This window comes from Alosa pseudoharengus, unplaced genomic scaffold, assembly GCF_046254945.1.
Source record: "Alosa pseudoharengus isolate Yale_2024_CS ecotype anadromous, Long Island Sound unplaced genomic scaffold, YU_APseudo_1.1 YU_APseudo_1.1_scf_1, whole genome shotgun sequence".
Classification (NCBI taxonomy): Eukaryota; Metazoa; Chordata; class Actinopteri; order Clupeiformes; family Clupeidae; genus Alosa; species Alosa pseudoharengus.
Genome location: NW_027468564.1, coordinates 50,922,053 through 50,938,915, shown reverse-complemented (window position 1 = coordinate 50,938,915; position 16,863 = coordinate 50,922,053). Strand labels below are relative to the sequence as shown.

At 42.9% G+C, this 16,863-nt stretch overlaps 1 protein-coding gene across 2 annotated transcripts; it reads right to left on the bottom strand.

The window, feature by feature from the left end:
- Window positions 1-1,833: 1,833 nt before the first annotated feature.
- Window positions 1,834-16,747, bottom strand: LOC143132160 (nicotinate-nucleotide pyrophosphorylase [carboxylating]-like). 2 transcript variants are annotated; one of them, XM_076291509.1, is made up of 4 exons: window positions 16,479-16,747; window positions 15,562-15,872; window positions 14,589-14,720; window positions 1,834-2,607 (listed from the first exon to the last, which is right to left on the bottom strand). In XM_076291509.1, exons 1-4 carry the CDS (start codon window positions 16,720-16,722, stop codon window positions 2,404-2,406), a joined length of 891 nt encoding a protein of 296 aa, XP_076147624.1. In that variant the 5' UTR covers window positions 16,723-16,747; the 3' UTR covers window positions 1,834-2,403. The 2 variants fall into 2 exon arrangements, 1 of the variants encoding a protein (XP_076147624.1); XR_012988249.1 differs by lacking the exons at window positions 14,589-14,720; window positions 15,562-15,872; window positions 16,479-16,747 and adding an exon at window positions 2,875-3,138 and having other exon boundaries at window positions 2,491-2,607.
- Window positions 16,748-16,863: the final 116 nt, after the last annotated feature.

Sequence of the window (16,863 nt, the reverse complement as noted above, 5' to 3'; positions counted from 1 at the left end):
TCTATATAAAAAGGCGTACTCGGTTGGTGGCTCAGTAAAGCTTTTCTGAAGAGTGCACCCCTCCACCCCGCTCCTTTCCTCATCACTACTTGCTCTTTGTACACAGCACTCTTTCACCTACAAAAGGCAGACCACAAAATGAATGCTGAATGGGCGACACGTTCCCACATCAGTTATTGAATGCGGTTGAGTCTTCTACGTAGAAACAAAACTAGCTCCATGCCATGTTTAGATCAAGCAATACAAAAATGTTTTATACAAAACATAAACTGAGAATGCATTATATTTAGCAGATCAACACACAACAACATAGAAATGGATTGTCATAATTAAAGACAGACTCTAATGTCCTCCACTTAATATGATCATGAGGAAGGTGGAGAGGGGGTTGTAGCTTCACGGGTAATTCCTCAGGGTGTGTAATAATAATGGTTAGAACCACTAGGGTGAGCGGCAAAGTGCGGTCCGTGACCATGAATACCACCAGCATGGCCACTGTGAATGGCCGTGACAGGTCAATGCATGGCCTATGTGGTTTCAACCACCAGCAGAGTGTCCCTAAGGGGAGCTCCAGAGCTTAGTCAAAGCTTACGGTATGCTGCCAATGCAGCCGATGCCGCCAGCATGATGCAACTAGGGGAACCGCAAGAATCTATTCTGACCGACAATGCCACTATAAACTAATACCTGATCAAAAAGTATATGATAGTCTGCTGACATCATAATCAGCACTTTGGTCAACTGTTGTTGTTAAATGTGCTATATAAATAAATTGACATTGACATTGACATAATAATCTGAATGAAAAGGATCAAAACACTATCCACTATGCAACCGCTTTATGACTGCTATCAAGGGTTGTTCCTGCTGAAATGATCAGTGTGTTAACTATTAGACGTCATGGAACAGTCTCTAGAGCTCCCCCTAGTGGCACTCTGCCAGCCGCATTGACTAGTGACAGAGGCCATGTTGGCAGCATTGACCCGTCACAAACAGATTCTGGACCTTGGTACCTCTTCCATACTTCCATGGCCCGATTACAACGGCCATGCCTGCTTTATGGATCAGACATAGCCTAATACAGACGCTGGAGTTCACCCTTGTGGTAGCCTGGCCTAGCTAAACTTCAATTCTTATCAAATTTGAGTGGGGTATACCATTTGGATTTTATTATGAGACGTTTTTCAACCTAGCCGAAATTTGCGGTTTCTGTTTCTGTTTAGTTTTCTGTTTGTCTTTTAAAGTTGGCAGTGCACTGTCAATATCTTGTACAAAAGACAATGTACGTGGACATTTCGCTTGTCCAACGTCAATAATTTTGTTGTAAACAAAATCAACTCAGGTGCGCTCAGGTGACTTTTGCTCATCGATCTTAACCGGGCATATAGATAGGTTCACCATTAACAGCTGTCTATCCAGTCTTCTGAGTTTTCAGGTTCTGTGTTGGCAAAGGGGTGAAGCATGAGCATGGGCTTTGTCATACAGCAACTGTGAGTGGCAGGGTCATCACAATAGAGAAGCATTGGAGTTATGTTCGTTAACTATCTGACCAGTGGTCAGTAACTAATAGTGTAATCTTTCTATTCACTACATCACGACAGTGTATTACTCAAGATAGTTTACCACCAGACTTGCTGTATAAGCGATGACATTACACCAGATGCATACTTTTAGGAGGTAAAGGTACAAGACAGATTGAGGACCTATGTGCACTTGGTAGTTGTGCACTCTGAGGGAAAAGGTGCAGTCGGAAAATCCAGGCAGAACAGGTGAGATGCATCACCTCTCACGGTGCCTGTTCAGTGTTGCATACAACCAGCTGACAGCAGCTCATTACAAGCTCATGACCACTTTTTATTTGTCTTACATCACTGTATTAAACATACATAAGGGCATGTTCCGTTAGAAACAGGTGTTAAAAATAAAAGCTTTACCTGCTGTATTCTGGAAAGAAAGCCTGCATTAAAATCTGCATAAATGAGAGGATGGTATACTTCTTTTACTGGAATGCTTTTTAGGTATTAATTAAATACTAGGGTTATAGTCTGTCTAACTATTTAAGGCTGCAATCTGCTTAAATGAGAGGATGCAAAATGTATCTTTTATACTGGAATGTGAGCTTTTTAGGTATTAATTAAATACTAGGGTTATAGTAACACTGATTGGGTAAATTCAAGTCCTTGATGACACCAGTAATGATGAGATGGTATGAGATAAGCATTTGCCCAGTAGGCGTATGACAAGACGGGCTGAAGTCCTGTGATCACCATGGCACAGAAAAGCTCATGTGACTTAAACATTGAGGATCCAAACAAATAGAGGCATTAGTGACTGGAAGTGAGCAGGAATGAATCCAGGAAGATCCCCCCCCCCCCCCCCTCTCCAGTCCACCAAGCTCCTGCATCACTGTCCAACCTGGGGGTCGGGGCGCTGCACCTTGAGGGAGAAGTCGGAGACAGGGCACCCTTGGGTCAGGCAGCCCAGGGAGATGACGTCCACGTGCGGGGAGAAGTACTGGGCAAGTGTGTCGGGCGTCACCCCTCCGCTGGCCTCTATGATCACGCCCGGGAAGTCTCGCTTTAGGGACCGGGCAGCAACGTGAAGGTCCTGTGGACGAGCAAGAAGGCGGACACAAGTTCAAGACCCGAGCAACTGGTCAGGCAACTCCTGAGGAGCGCACCCCGGAGGAAGGGGCATGTGGCGAAAGTGAAGAAGGCATTTAGAAAGACAGCACGAAAAACCACCCCCATCTCACCAGTCGAGTGTGACAGTCCACATCTGAAACTAGCCGAGCAGAGTGAAGAAAGGCATTAGAAAGACAGCACAAAAAGGAAGCAGCCCGAGAGGTGCTTCTGAAAAGTCTAATGGACTTACATTTTCAAACAGCATAGATTTGCGCAATGCACTCCACTAGTGACTCAGCCCGTGGGATGAAGACAATCCTGACATGTCGTACTTTGAAGGACAGACTGACACGAGTGCAAAAAACCCCCATCTCACCAGTCGAGTGTGACAGTTGGTCTTACTCAACACCTCCTCCTCCACCAATTAGCAGGCTAATCTAGCCTCCACATCTGAAACTAGCAGAGCAGAGACTGAGCTATGATGAGATAAAGCAAGTGAGAGAGAGAGAGGAGGGGAGAGAGAGAGAAAGAGAGAGAGAGAGTGTGAGTGAGTGAGTGAGAGAGAGAGGGAGAGAGAGAGAAGGGGGCAGGGGGAGGGAAAAACAGTGTGGCAAACTGCATTAAAATCTGATCAGATCGTTGATAACATGTGCTGTGTGTTGTGTAATGAGTAAAAAAAGGAACTATTATGGCATGAGTCACCCAGGTCTTTTCGTTTTGGCCCGGCTTGGTTCTGAGTTACAGCGCTACTCCTATGCTTGGGCTCTAAAAACAGGCCAAATGAATGTGCCTAAAATCTCAGGGAGGGACATTTAGTTCTCTAAGTGTCAAGCACTTTGGGGAAATGAGAAAGTGTGGGTTTATCACTAGGGCACGCGTAACAATCTTAAAGGAACACGCCACCCAAAATCAGTAATAATATATGTTCTTACCTTAACTTTCACGAGTTGAGTCTGAGAGAAAGTGGAATAGAACATTATGTCCAATATTCCAATATGTGGTTTAATGTTCTGCATTTCTCATTAGTGGGTCACTTTTATACTAAAAGTATGATTCTATGTAATGACTGTATGATATCTGTACTGTCCCTGTGTATATCTGTGTGTGACTGTGTTTAGAGATAAGCATGAATATTATGACTTTGCAGTGTTTCATTGTTCTGCATGGCTGCGTCAGTAGCTATCTGCTCCAGATTGCCAGGCTGCCACAAATCAGGTTCTGATTCAGTGCAGTCCACGTGAGATGGGATGACCAACGCCATCTCCCGTCAGCCTGGAAGGATTCTTAAACTCTAACTATTTCCTTGTCTAGTTAGAGCAGCTGATGGATCTTTAGGTGAAGTCATGCTGTCTCTCCCTTGATACGCATCATTGTAAATAAACTCTGTTCCTGATTTTTCATACTATTGGTCTGACTGGGTCTCTATTAAATCTGTGGTATCAAAATTACCATCAGTTTATGGAGGTTCTATCGAGATTGATAAGGATTGTATTGATCTATTGAATTAAGGATTGTTCTTTTTACCAAACTTACTGTGTGTGATCCCTCAGCCCGCTGGAAAGACGCGCTCTCGGTGAGTAGTACGTTTCGTTCCTTTAAAGTGCTATTATGACTGCCTAAGGGCAAAGGGGGATTGCGTTGAGTAGAGCTCCTGTCTTAAAATTAGACAGAATTGGGCCAAAGGCCGAAAGAAGGAACAAATTGTGTGCGCACACAGGTTGGGCTTACGGCAACGAATCTCCGGAGAGTTACAGATGTTTTGAGTACAGGTCTGGGCGAGAGATCACATTCACTGGGTTTGGCTAAATTGGACAATCTGTCAAATTTTGAGACCAGTCACTTTACGGTAACCAATCAGGAACATGAGTCAGTTTATGTCTCAACATGTATGTCTATGTATGTTTCTGACCTGTGGGTTATGTGTATGTGTGCTTTGCAATTGTCTGCTAAAGGTGCTACTGTGTGATACTAACATGTCTGAGTGTCAACCTGTCCCAGCTTGGAACTACTATTTGGCATAGTTTGTTCGGAGCTGCAAAGCTATTTGAATCTAAGAAAACTTCCGCCTCATCTGCGTTGTTAATGGAAAATTAACTTACTTGGCAGCTTTGTCTGTCTGTGGCAGCCACACATGGTCAGCAGCATTAGTTGGGCCAAACTAAGATAAAGGTGGGGACGCCTATTCAAAACATCCCAGTGCTGCTAACATTGTGTGTCAGCCAATCAAAAATACCACAAAATATTTAGAAGAAAGAATCCGTCTAAAAGTATAGGCTACATGTTATGTGTTGCAACTAAAGACTGAGTTCGTTTTGTCTTTGTCTTCCCTCCTGTCAGTCGACATGAGGCCTGAGCTGATATGCATGAAGGTCACTTATCTGTTACAGACTGTAACTGAGAATACATATAAGAAAGATGCATCTGACTGTTAATTGTTTTGAATTGTTCTTTTTTTTGCTTCCTCTCAAGATAATTATTTTTGGGTTTTTGCTTGGGATTCAAACTTGTTTGATTTACTAAACTGAAGCCAAGATTTTGTTAAGTGTTTGAAGTCTAATTCCTTCTCTCCTGTTGAGTTGTTCCTTTTCACAAAGGTAAAGGATATTCTGTGGTCACCATTGAGGGCACTCTTGCTGGTACGGTAAACACTAACACACTTAACCATAAGGTACAGATCTTCTCTGCCTTAGCTGTGTGTGTGAGTGGTTGTTATCTCTGCACTTGAAGGTCAGGGAGCCAGTGTAAAGAGAGAGAGAGAGAGAGAGAGAGAGTGGAGAAGAGAAAAGACGTTTATTACACTTGAATTATGAAGTTAAAGATATTTTATATCTAAGTTCGACCAATTTGAAGGTGTGCTTGTCAGGAGTCTTAACTTCTCTTTTAAAATGATGTTTTGATGTTGATAGCATACCATATTAATTCAGTCAAGAGTGGCAACATGTTTTGTTTTGGTTTGTGTTTGGTCAACATGCATTAAATATTTTTGTACATGTGATCTTTCAGTCCTGGTTCTGGGGTGGGCCTCTGGAAACACCCGTAAGGGAGCTGAACACGCAGCAACGGGTAAACCAGAGACTTACAGGCAGACCAGGGCTGTTAGGTTGCTACAGTCCATCTTATCTTTTTTTCCCTGGTGATTCAGGCCCTAGCCCTAGAATAAGATATACTCAGAGAAGTCTGAGATTCTAATATATGAGAGATCTGCTCACAACAACAAGTAAGGTAAGAAACCACCAACATTTGATTAAGTGACTGAGTAGTCACGCTTGAGTTATGTAGCCACTGAAGTATATAAGCACTCTTAGAATGTAAAACTCTTTGCTTCAACCAGCTGTGCTAGTTTGCAAATATTCAATATAATTGGATGATTTTGATCACTGGCTCCTGTCTCATCTTCTTGATTCCGAATTGATTTAACTAACAGAATTGCGAGAGGTCCCGGGATCCCAACATCTGGGGTCAGAACGAGCTTTCTGAAAAACCGTACATGGTGAGGTCTAGGACCTTGGATTTGGAATCCTGAAAGCCCTTGGTTGTCTGAGACAGCAAGGCGAGATGGCTGATCTTCTGACCCCTTTAGTGAAGCTTTACAGGGAAAATTAAATGCTGTGTGCTGTGCTATAAAGAGTGTTGGATGCCTGGATCAAAGCATCAAGGCCATCCTTGCTCTCCCCAATCCTCTACAAGTCACAGGAGCACATATGCAAGGTGATGGGTATGTGAATTAAATCAGATTACATATTCCAGTTTTGGTTTAGATTTTCCAGTTGTAAATTTAATGAAGGCCCGATAGATAGTATGACCATTTTGCTTAAATGCAGGCTAATTGTTTTTCCAAGCTTCCTGATCCCCATGCTAATAGAACCTGACCCAAGTTATCCTGTTCCACGTGTAGGCCGCAAACACTGGAAGCCATGCGGACGCTATGTTCCTGCTTCAAGGTAGACACAGATGTGTTTTGACTGTTGATTGGCTAGGTGTGTAGGCCTTGAGCCCTGCCAGGTCCTGCGTTGAGTGAGGCCACCATACACTATGGTGAGCAACTGGCTGAATGGGCCACAGTGGAAGAAATATAGGTTCTGAGGGCAGAGAAGGTTCTGGATAAAAAGGGGGAGAGGGGCACAAGTGGCAGAACTTTTAGCTTGGACATATGTATTAAGCATTGCTCCACAATCTCGTGCTTCTGGCAGTGACAACACTGACAAGAGTTGAAGCATATCAGTTAAATTCATACTTAAGGGCCAGTTTAGCAAAGTTGTAATCTTACCAACAGCAGTGAATTTATCAAATTGTTGATGCTGACGCACTTAGCTCTAGGACACAGTGTTATAGGCGACAACATTTTAGCTAAGGGAATAATCTTGCAGCCTTGCTGCAGATCATAAGGGGGAGTCTGATTACGAGTAGTCTGATAACATAGACAGCTAGCTCTTGCAGTGTAACAATTTATGATTAAAGTTAGCTTTTTCTTTCATGGAGGATGAGGTTGTTGATGTTGACTTCACTACACTGAACTAATATTGAACTAATAGGTTCATATGTTTATTAACAACACACCCACTGCAGTTGTTATATTGGTATTATTATTTTTTTCTCATCATTGACATGAAAAAGGTTTTACAACTGTTTTACAGCTATGCAAACCAGTGTCAAGATAATATGGTATGATGACATACATACTAGACCATATCGTTTAAAATTATTTTGGATACAGCAATGCAAAAAAATAAAATAAAATACAATTTTCATTTGTTTAATAATATGTTCAGAATAAAGTTCTAACCAAGTTCTTTAAAACATTCCTTTAGGCCTGCTTTAAACAATGTGGACAAAGGTTAAGATAACTTAGCTTTGCTGTATGATAAACAATTCTTAATATGAGGCACACAAGAAAAAAAGAGTATCCATGAAGATCATGATCATGTGAATTTATATTTCATTGCTAATTCCTAATTTGGTGACTGATCATAGCAGTATTGCAATTGAAATCTTTTTAGTTATGTTAGCTGAAACTTAAGAAGCACTACTGGGGCCTTGGGCCCAGATATGTATATCTATGTGTTTGTTTCAGGTGCAATCAGTGATCAAAAGGGGGAGCCTTACAGACTCTACTTTTCCTTTTTCTTTTGTCTATTGTTTTTCCCCCGCCTTTAAACTGTTTGGTTAATGTTTTTATCACTGGTACTCTGTGGTATGTAAACTTTTCTTCACACCCTGTGAGAAATCAAGACAGTCAGGGTCACTTTTATACATGTAACCATGTTGTTTCATTTGATTAATTTCCTTTATTGGGTTCTATTTGAGAATTGTTGAGACACATTTCTTTCAGTTAATTAGTAGGCTCATTCTGATTCAATCAGAGGTGTGCTATTGTTTGGTGTTAAAGGCTTCAAGTCTTTTAAAGGGGGACTTGAGAGTATTGGATTCAGAACTTATTATTTTTATATATATGTGATTTAGGTCCTGATGCCTCTAAATCGGTTGATAATCTGAAAAGGTGGTACACCAATGGGATTATCCTAACCTGATATAGAAATTATATAGACGAGTTTCTGGATAGTTAAGGGGGTGGACCAAATATATTATTTTTGATTTACTGTGGTTGTTATTGTACACCAATCATGTGTAGCTATTTTTCATGACTTATGTAGAAATCAGTTATATCTAATCATGTACCTGCTTATTTGGATCTGACTAACTTTAATGAAACAATTGTATAATCATTTATATTTTATATAGTGACATTATTTGATTAAATGTTCCAGCCATAAAGGCTAAAAAAGGGGGACTGAGAGAAAGTGGAATAGAACATTATGTCCAATATTCCAATATGTGGTTTAATGTTCTGCATTTCTCATTAGTGGGTCACTTTTATACTAAAAGTATGATTCTATGTAATGACTGTATGATATCTGTACTGTCCCTGTGTATATCTGTGTGTGACTGTGTTTAGAGATAAGCATGAATATTATGACTTTGCAGTGTTTCATTGTTCTGCATGGCTGCGTCAGTAGCTATCTGCTCCAGATTGCCAGGCTGCCACAAATCAGGTTCTGATTCAGTGCAGTCCACGTGAGATGGGATGACCAACGCCATCTCCCGTCAGCCTGGAAGGATTCTTAAACTCTAACTATTTCCTTGTCTAGTTAGAGCAGCTGATGGATCTTTAGGTGAAGTCATGCTGTCTCTCCCTTGATACGCATCATTGTAAATAAACTCTGTTCCTGATTTTTCATACTATTGGTCTGACTGGGTCTCTATTAAATCTGTGGTATCAAAATTACCATCAAGTCATACCTCTCCCGCGCCGGTAGGTGCACTCAAACGCTCTGTCACGCGGCGCGAATGTGTTAGCATGTTGCTATGCTAGCGGGCTCTGCCGTGGCCGTAGAGAGAGGAACATAGCAGTAATCAAACACCTCCACATTTTCCCTACTTAAATACAGTTGCACGAGTAGTTGATAAAAATGTGTACGTCACACAACATGAAACGTGGCGATTTTCCAAGCGAATAAACAGGAGAACTACAATGTGTGGCGCAATAGCACTTGGGAGTACTTCGACCTAGCGTGGTAATATTATTAACACCTAATTGTAGATCCTATCCACCACAGAGTTTAGAATCCATGGTGGATCGACCCTCAGCCTCTCCCTCCCCTCTGAGCGAGAGAGAGGCACACACACTAGAGATGCGCTGATGGGCTATTATTTCAACCATAACTGCATAGCAAAACTTATCATCCATCAGCCATCCATCAGCACCAAAGTTTGTTGACCAATTTTCAAAACTGCACCCGCCCATCCGTTGGTTGTTTTAATGTAGGCTATATGGGTGATGCAGCGCTGCTGACGTGAGGCTAGAAAGCCCTTGCCTGTTCTAGAAAGACTGATCTAATGCAGCAAATATATTAAAAGGCTAAAGTCGTACATTGGCTAGGCCTATCCCCAGAATATCAGCAGCAAACTCAGTCTCTGTCGCGCAAAACAGTCTCCAAATAAAACGCACATCGACCTGTTGCCTATTCTGCCATGCAGCTTGTGACAATATATCGTCCAAAATGCTTGATTGCATTGCATTCTCCACATTTTTAGCTAAATTTTCATGTACCACATCAGCATTTTTGCTCAGTGAATCTTTTGTAAATTGCTTTACAATTACCGTCGGGCCCTTGTCAGCAGACTTCGTCTTGCCTCTTGCCACTATTCACTCCTTGTCTTCCGATGTCATTTCTGAGTCATCTACAGATGTTTACACACATTCACCTCCCTAAATAGAACCAACTTGACGTTGACTTCAACCTGTGTTATATCCTAGATGAGACCGCCTGGGTTATTTTGTTTAGATATTAGCCTATATATAAAACACATAATTGTAGCCTACCATTCAGGGAATAGGCATTTAAAAGAGAGACAGAGAGTGATATGACTCAGAAATGACATCGGGCGATGGCAGTGCGAGATGTTCAGAACGTAAGAGCTAAAACTTCTACAAACTCAATAACATCCACAGCGGAAAAAGAAGGTAAGAAAAATAGTCGGAAAACTTAGATGTGTAAGGCAAGCAAGCAAGTTTGGCGGTTGTTGAATGTGAACATGCACGTTGCACTGTTGTGCGGTGGACTTTCAGAATGAATGGAGTCGGAGTTTCTTTAGGCGTCATATTTGTCCGATGGCCTGCTATAAAATGAATTGCGATGTCTGTCTGAAAAAGACGCGCTCGTGCAGTCAAAATGAATGGGAGTCTTCAGAACAGGCTTGTCAGTCAACCTGACATAACAGTGTGTAAAGTAGCCTATAATGTGAATGACTTGTTATTTTATCAAGGATTTCTTTCTTTTTGCAAAAAATAAAGTACAATAGGCATTAATTAGTAGGCCAGGAGCATGCTGAAATTATGTGGCAAATTGCGTTTTTTATTACAATGATAAAATTGTAAAAGGACGTGACCGAAGCTGAGGCAAGCCAGGCAATAGGCCTATAGGCCCGACGGTAATTGTAAAGCAATTTACAAAAGATTCACTGAACAAAAATGCTGATGTGGTACATGAAAATTTAGCTAAAAATGTGGAGAATGCAATGCAATCAAGCATTTTGGACGATATATTGTCACAAGCTGCATGGCAGAATAGGCAACAGGCCGATGTGCGTTTTATTTGGAGACTGTTTTGCGCGACAGAGACTGAGTTTGCTGCTGATATTCTGGGGATAGGCCTAGCCAATGTACGACTTTAGCCTTTTAATATATTTGCTGCATTAGATCAGTCTTTCTAGAACAGGCAAGGGCTTTCTAGCCTCACGTCAGCAGCGCTGCATCACCCATATAGCCTACATTAAAACAACCAACGGATGGGCGGGTGCAGTTTTGAAAATTGGTCAACAAACTTTGGTGCTGATGGATGGCTGATGGATGATAAGTTTTGCTATGCAGTTATGGTTGAAATAATAGCCCATCAGCGCATCTCTAGTGTGTGTGCCTCTCTCTCGCTCAGAGGGGAGGGAGAGGCTGAGGGTCGATCCACCATGGATTCTAAACTCTGTGGTGGATAGGATCGATCTACAATTAGGTGTTAATAATATTACCACGCTAGGTCGAAGTACTCCCAAGTGCTATTGCGCCACACATTGTAGTTCTCCTGTTTATTCGCTTGGAAAATCGCCACGTTTCATGTTGTGTGACGTACACATTTTTATCAACTACTCGTGCAACTGTATTTAAGTAGGGAAAATGTGGAGGTGTTTGATTACTGCTATGTTCCTCTCTCTACGGCCACGGCAGAGCCCGCTAGCATAGCAACATGCTAACACATTCGCACCGCACGACAGAGCGTTTGAGTGCACCTACCGGCGCGGGAGAGGTATGACTCAACTCGTGAAAGTTAAGGTAAGAACATATATTACTACTGATTTTGGGTGGCGTGTTCCTTTAAGCGTAAGATCTGCTAGTTCCCCATTTTCAGAACATGGAGGTGGGCAGCCAGGGGAGAAGAATGATTTCTTCAATATATATTCAAAATCCAACTTTTCTTTTTTTCATTTTCCTGGATCTCCTACCCTACCTTTAAAAGTAGGGTAAGCGTTGCAGGATGAGGTCACAGTTTTTTTATGTTTATGTTTCTTGGCAGACACTTTTGTTCAAAGCATCTCACATTATTCCGTCACAAACAACTCCAAAGTAGTTGCCGCTAGGTTTTAGGACTGGGTGTTACTCTGGTGCTCTTCAGGGATCCAAAGACTTGAAAATGTTCTAAAAAAAATCTGAGGCACTCAACAAATAGTCTTCAATCTCTATTCCTCTATATTTGAAAAGGTGTCAAATGTTTTTTGACGCTAATTGACTAAACTGACATATGGTCCCCCACTTGTTTGTAGGAACTCAAATTTAAAACATGGTCCGCGAGCAAAAAAGCCTAAAAACTGATGTAAATCAGGTTCATAGGCCAAGCATACTTGCGTATACAAGGAATTTGGTCTCCGCATTCATCCCATCCATGAATTAGTGATACACACAGAGCACACATTGAGGCAAAGAACACAATGAGCAGTGAGGTGAAGCACACACTAACCTGGAGCAGCGGGGTTAGTGTGTGCTTCACTTCAGCTGTGGACGTGGGCATGGAAGAGCAGCGCTCAACCACTTCCCCTGCCCACATTTTTCCTACTGGTGGGGGATCGAACCGGCAACCCTTCGGTAACAAGCCCAAAGCCCTAACCAGTAGGCCACGGCTTTGGTACATTCAGTACAGATCTGTATTGAACCTATAATTGAACCCAAACAGTTTGGTACGAATATGTGTACCTTGATACCCCTACCTGAGAGCTTGCTCACCCTTCCCTTCAGTGCTCCCCGAGAGACTCCACACAGTGTGCTGCTATTGTTGGTAGGCAAGCTGCCAGCGCTTTGTTTCCAGTGCATGGAGCCAAGGGCTGTGCTAGAAGCGTTTTTGTTTTTTTTACAGTGCATATTAGCAATCAATTATTTGTCACAGCCCATGGACCCATGACTCATCTTTTAGATTTGGATGTCAGAGCATTTCATTCATTGGTGGCTAACTCCACCTTCACATTTAATACTGACTTCTCACATTTTGAAGGGTACTGGTGGCCGCAAATTATTATGGCATGTTCCTCCTCACAGATTTGTCAAGTTTTGTTTAAACATAGTTTTTATGACTGTGTCGTTATTTACATTACGCTGCGTGTTCCGCCACCTCAGATGTGGCCACTATTGGGTTAAGTCAGATGATAGTCCACTGATGTTGATTGTGTTTTTTTTTCTTATGAGGGTGACCACACAGAAATACTTTCATTATCACACTTCTCGATCTCATAGCTGTGGAGAAATATTCTGTTCAAGGCGTACTTTCACATATACGTTTCAACCACTTAGTGGTGTGAGAGAAGGTGTGACGACGCTTCTCAAAGCTTCTCTGTTCTGCTTTTTTTCCCCAGTCTTGGTCAAGAACCTTGAGCATTAGCAGAAATAACCACACGCTAAAAAGAAGTGATTGAGGCGGTTCAGTGCAATGTGCTGTCTGTCTTCTGCACTCCGTCAAACAAACTCAATTATGAGCAGTTTGCGCACTGTGCCTAACAGTGCCTCTTAGCTGTTCTAAAAATCACTGCTACGGCCTCTCGAGGCTTATTGCTTAATTATACACTGATGTACAGTTTTGAGCTACTGGCTTTGCTGTATTGCTTGTAACACACACTCACCACTTACACACTCTTTCTGGTGCTGTTGGTTGATGACCGGTGCTGGACTATAAACTGGCATTAACAGCACCAGAAAGCAAAGGAGGGGTGTGTGTGTCGGGTGGGGGATAAGAAGCAAGGTGAGAGTGAAAATGTCAGGCCACTGATGCCTTGCTGTAGGTTACTGCCATGTCGAGGGAGAAGGTATATGAACATATAAGGAGCATACAGTCAACATCACATCAAGCTGAGACCAAATGGATAAATATAGGAACTCGTGAACTGTTCTGTGCCGACTGCAGATAAGGCAAAACCTTTGACCTAAATGCTTGCGGATATTTCTCATAAAAAAACCTCACACAGATAGAAGTGTCTAAGCTGTGTGAATTTGCAAGTCAAATAAAGAAACCTTTTCTTTCACAGCTGCACAGTGCTCGAACATAGGAAGTTATTTCGCGTGGGCTTTTCACACCTGAGTGATGATGCAGTTGCATGCGGCTTGCGAGACACGGCGGAAAAACACTAAATAAAATGTCCGTGTGGTAAATGTCTTACAAAGAGTTACTAACAAAGAGTCAGACCCCAGACTGACAGCCAAGTCTGTAAGACTGACTATAATTACAAATGAGAAGTGAAAACCTAGTCGGGCAACTGTGGTGTGTTTGGGGTCGACCGATTGTTTTCAAATCTGCTGAAAATGCAAAGAATACTGTTTTTGCATCGTGTCTTGAAAGGGGAAAGACCAGAGGCAGACAGCACATAGAACACGTAAACACTTTAAACACTCAGCAAGTGAAAGGTCTTGGTTGTCTAGAAATAAGGTTAATGTTCATATCTGGTGCTTTCACTTCCATAGTCACTCATAAGGACTGCTATGAGTAGGTCTAACCAGGTCCTGCCCTGAGAGGTATGCAAATTAGGCCTCAACATGAAGCGCTTCCAGGGACTTAAAGGTCTAGTCTATGATTCCGGTGAAGCGACTCCAGGGACTTAAAGGTCTAGTCTATGACTCAAGGAACTTAAAGGTCTAGTCTATGTTTCCGGTGAAAGGTAGTTGATACTTGAGTTCAACAGCCAAGACAATTACACCGACCTGTCTGTGCTCCTTAAGCCATGTGCTGATTGGCTGAGGAAGAGTAGGTCACTGTCCAAACCACATTGTTTGTTTCCGAGATTGTGCAATCAGAGACAAGTACAAATCCTCACAGGTCTGTTCCGCTTTGCTGAAGGGCCGTCTAAAGAGAAAAGTGGACACTCGGAGCAGGGCCTCACCTCAGGCTTAAAGTTGTCCAGCATGATGATTTCGGCGCCGGCCCTGGCGGCCTCGCTCCCCTCCTCCTCGCTCCTGCACTCCACCTCAATCTTGGTGCTGAAGCCGCACACTGACCGAGCGTCCGCCACCGCCTAGGGGCCAAACGCCAGAGTGTGAGATATCACAACAATATATATTTTTATTTTTTTTATTACAAACACCATTGACATTGACAGAAAATGCAACACTACAATGACATGCACAAGAATACTACATCAGACAAAAAAAAAAAAAAAACAATAATTTTCAATTTTCCAGTTCCATTTAATTTCTGTAGATGGTGCCAAAACAACTGAAATTGTCTTAAGGTGCTTAACCAAGACCAGAGCCTGAGCAAGAGCAAAAGAAACCTTGAGTAGAGCATAGAGTAGAGAGAAAGGGGGGGGGGGGAGAAGAAAAAAAAATCAGAGGCAAGCAAATGAAGTGTTTTAACTGGCTGGATAAGGGTCACCTGAGGGGCGCATCAGAAGTATAACAGGGCAGCATTAAGGCCACATTACATGCAAGCAAATTAAGTTTTTACAAGAAAATAGGTTGGTACAAGGTTTGTATCAAACAGGGTTGTACAAAATTCGAATTGCAATTCTGCTTCCTGTTTGCTACCTCAATTGAAATGCAAGTGAAATTCAAGAATTGAATTGGAATTTAAGAGCCAGTTTCAATTCAATTCTGGAATTTTGCACAAGCCTGGTATCAAAAGCATTAAGCATTTCCTACAATGCAATGCAGGCCTAAGATTTTCGTAAAAAGGAAGTAATGTGGAGAAATCCCTTTCAGTATGTGAGAACCGGTGTCACATCGTCACCCTCCTCAAATACAATATGCCTAATATGGGCCACCTTTCTTATAGATTGTGGAATGTAGACATGTGTTGAAATTTTAAATAAAAATTCCGACGTCCTGGTCCTCCCTTCCTCCCGTGGCCACATATACCTGTGAGATGCTCCCGACGGCCCACACGTGGTTGTCCTTCAGCATCACCATGCTGCTCAGGTCGTGCCGATGCGTGGACACCCCTCCCACCAGCATGCTGTACTTCTCCACCAACCTGAAGCCTGGCGTGGTCTTGCGCGTGCCCGCCACCTGCCCGTGCCACCCGGCCGCGCGGGCCAGACTCTGCAGCTGAGCGCAGCGCGTGGCAATGCCGGAGGCCCGTGCCAGGCAGTTCAGTGCAGGCCGCTCCCCCAGCAAGACGCACCTGGCTGGGCCGGTCACCACCGCGGCAACGGTCACTGGATCTGGTCCTGAGAGCACAGGGAGGACGCACGTGGGAGTTACCACTTAAAAGCCCAATTTTTATGATTCTGCGTCAAATCAACACCGTTGCCACGCAGAGCCCCTACGTCGCTATGTACCCCCCTCCAAGCCCTACGCCATCGTCTGACATGTACCTCTCATCAGCAGGAGTGATACAAGTCTGTGATGAGGTGGTTATACTGATTTGGGATAAATCAGCAAAACATGGAATCAAATATCATTCCAGTGTCTGTGCTCCACAGACTAAACACTATTTCATAAAACTATAGCAGTTTCAGGACTTTGGCAGCCGAGTGAAGTCCTTTTAGGCAAGTCCCTCCACTGGGCTGCAAATTGCAACGGATTTTGGGCACTTATCGGGCATCAATTTTTCGGGCAGAACTGCGTGTGTGCAAGGCTTTACGACACCAATCTCACTCCAGCTGCGATATCACAAGACATGATTGCCACTAAGTATTCACATGTCAACTTTCTATTCAATATGTCAACTGTTTGCGTTACAAACACATTTCACATTTCCACATTTCTATGGGAGACTCTTTAAACGCTGTGTCCCCTCATTAGAAAATCTCTGACTGTAGCCTCTCACCCACCCAACGTTTGGCCTTCTGTGAAGGTCCACTCTACAGTGCATCCCAGCTCTGTGAAGACTGCGTTGAAGAATGGGCAGCCAGCCAGTACAGTGTCTGGGGATTTGCACAGCAATCGGGCCTTCACTTCACGTGACCCGACGCACACTCCTGCCAGGTCAAAGTTCGGCGTGTCTTCCATCAGCCATTCCTGTGCCAGCCGGCTCAGCGCTTGAGGGGGGATTGTTTGTGAAAGATCACGTGACATCTTGTTCTGAGTAAGTTCAAAACAGGAAGGTGCCCTATTAAGAAAAATGAAATGATAAATCATGTCAGTGACGTGTACAGAAGCGTCGTAATTACCTGAATTAAAAAAACAATAAAAGGAAAAATCACAGATAATATAGGC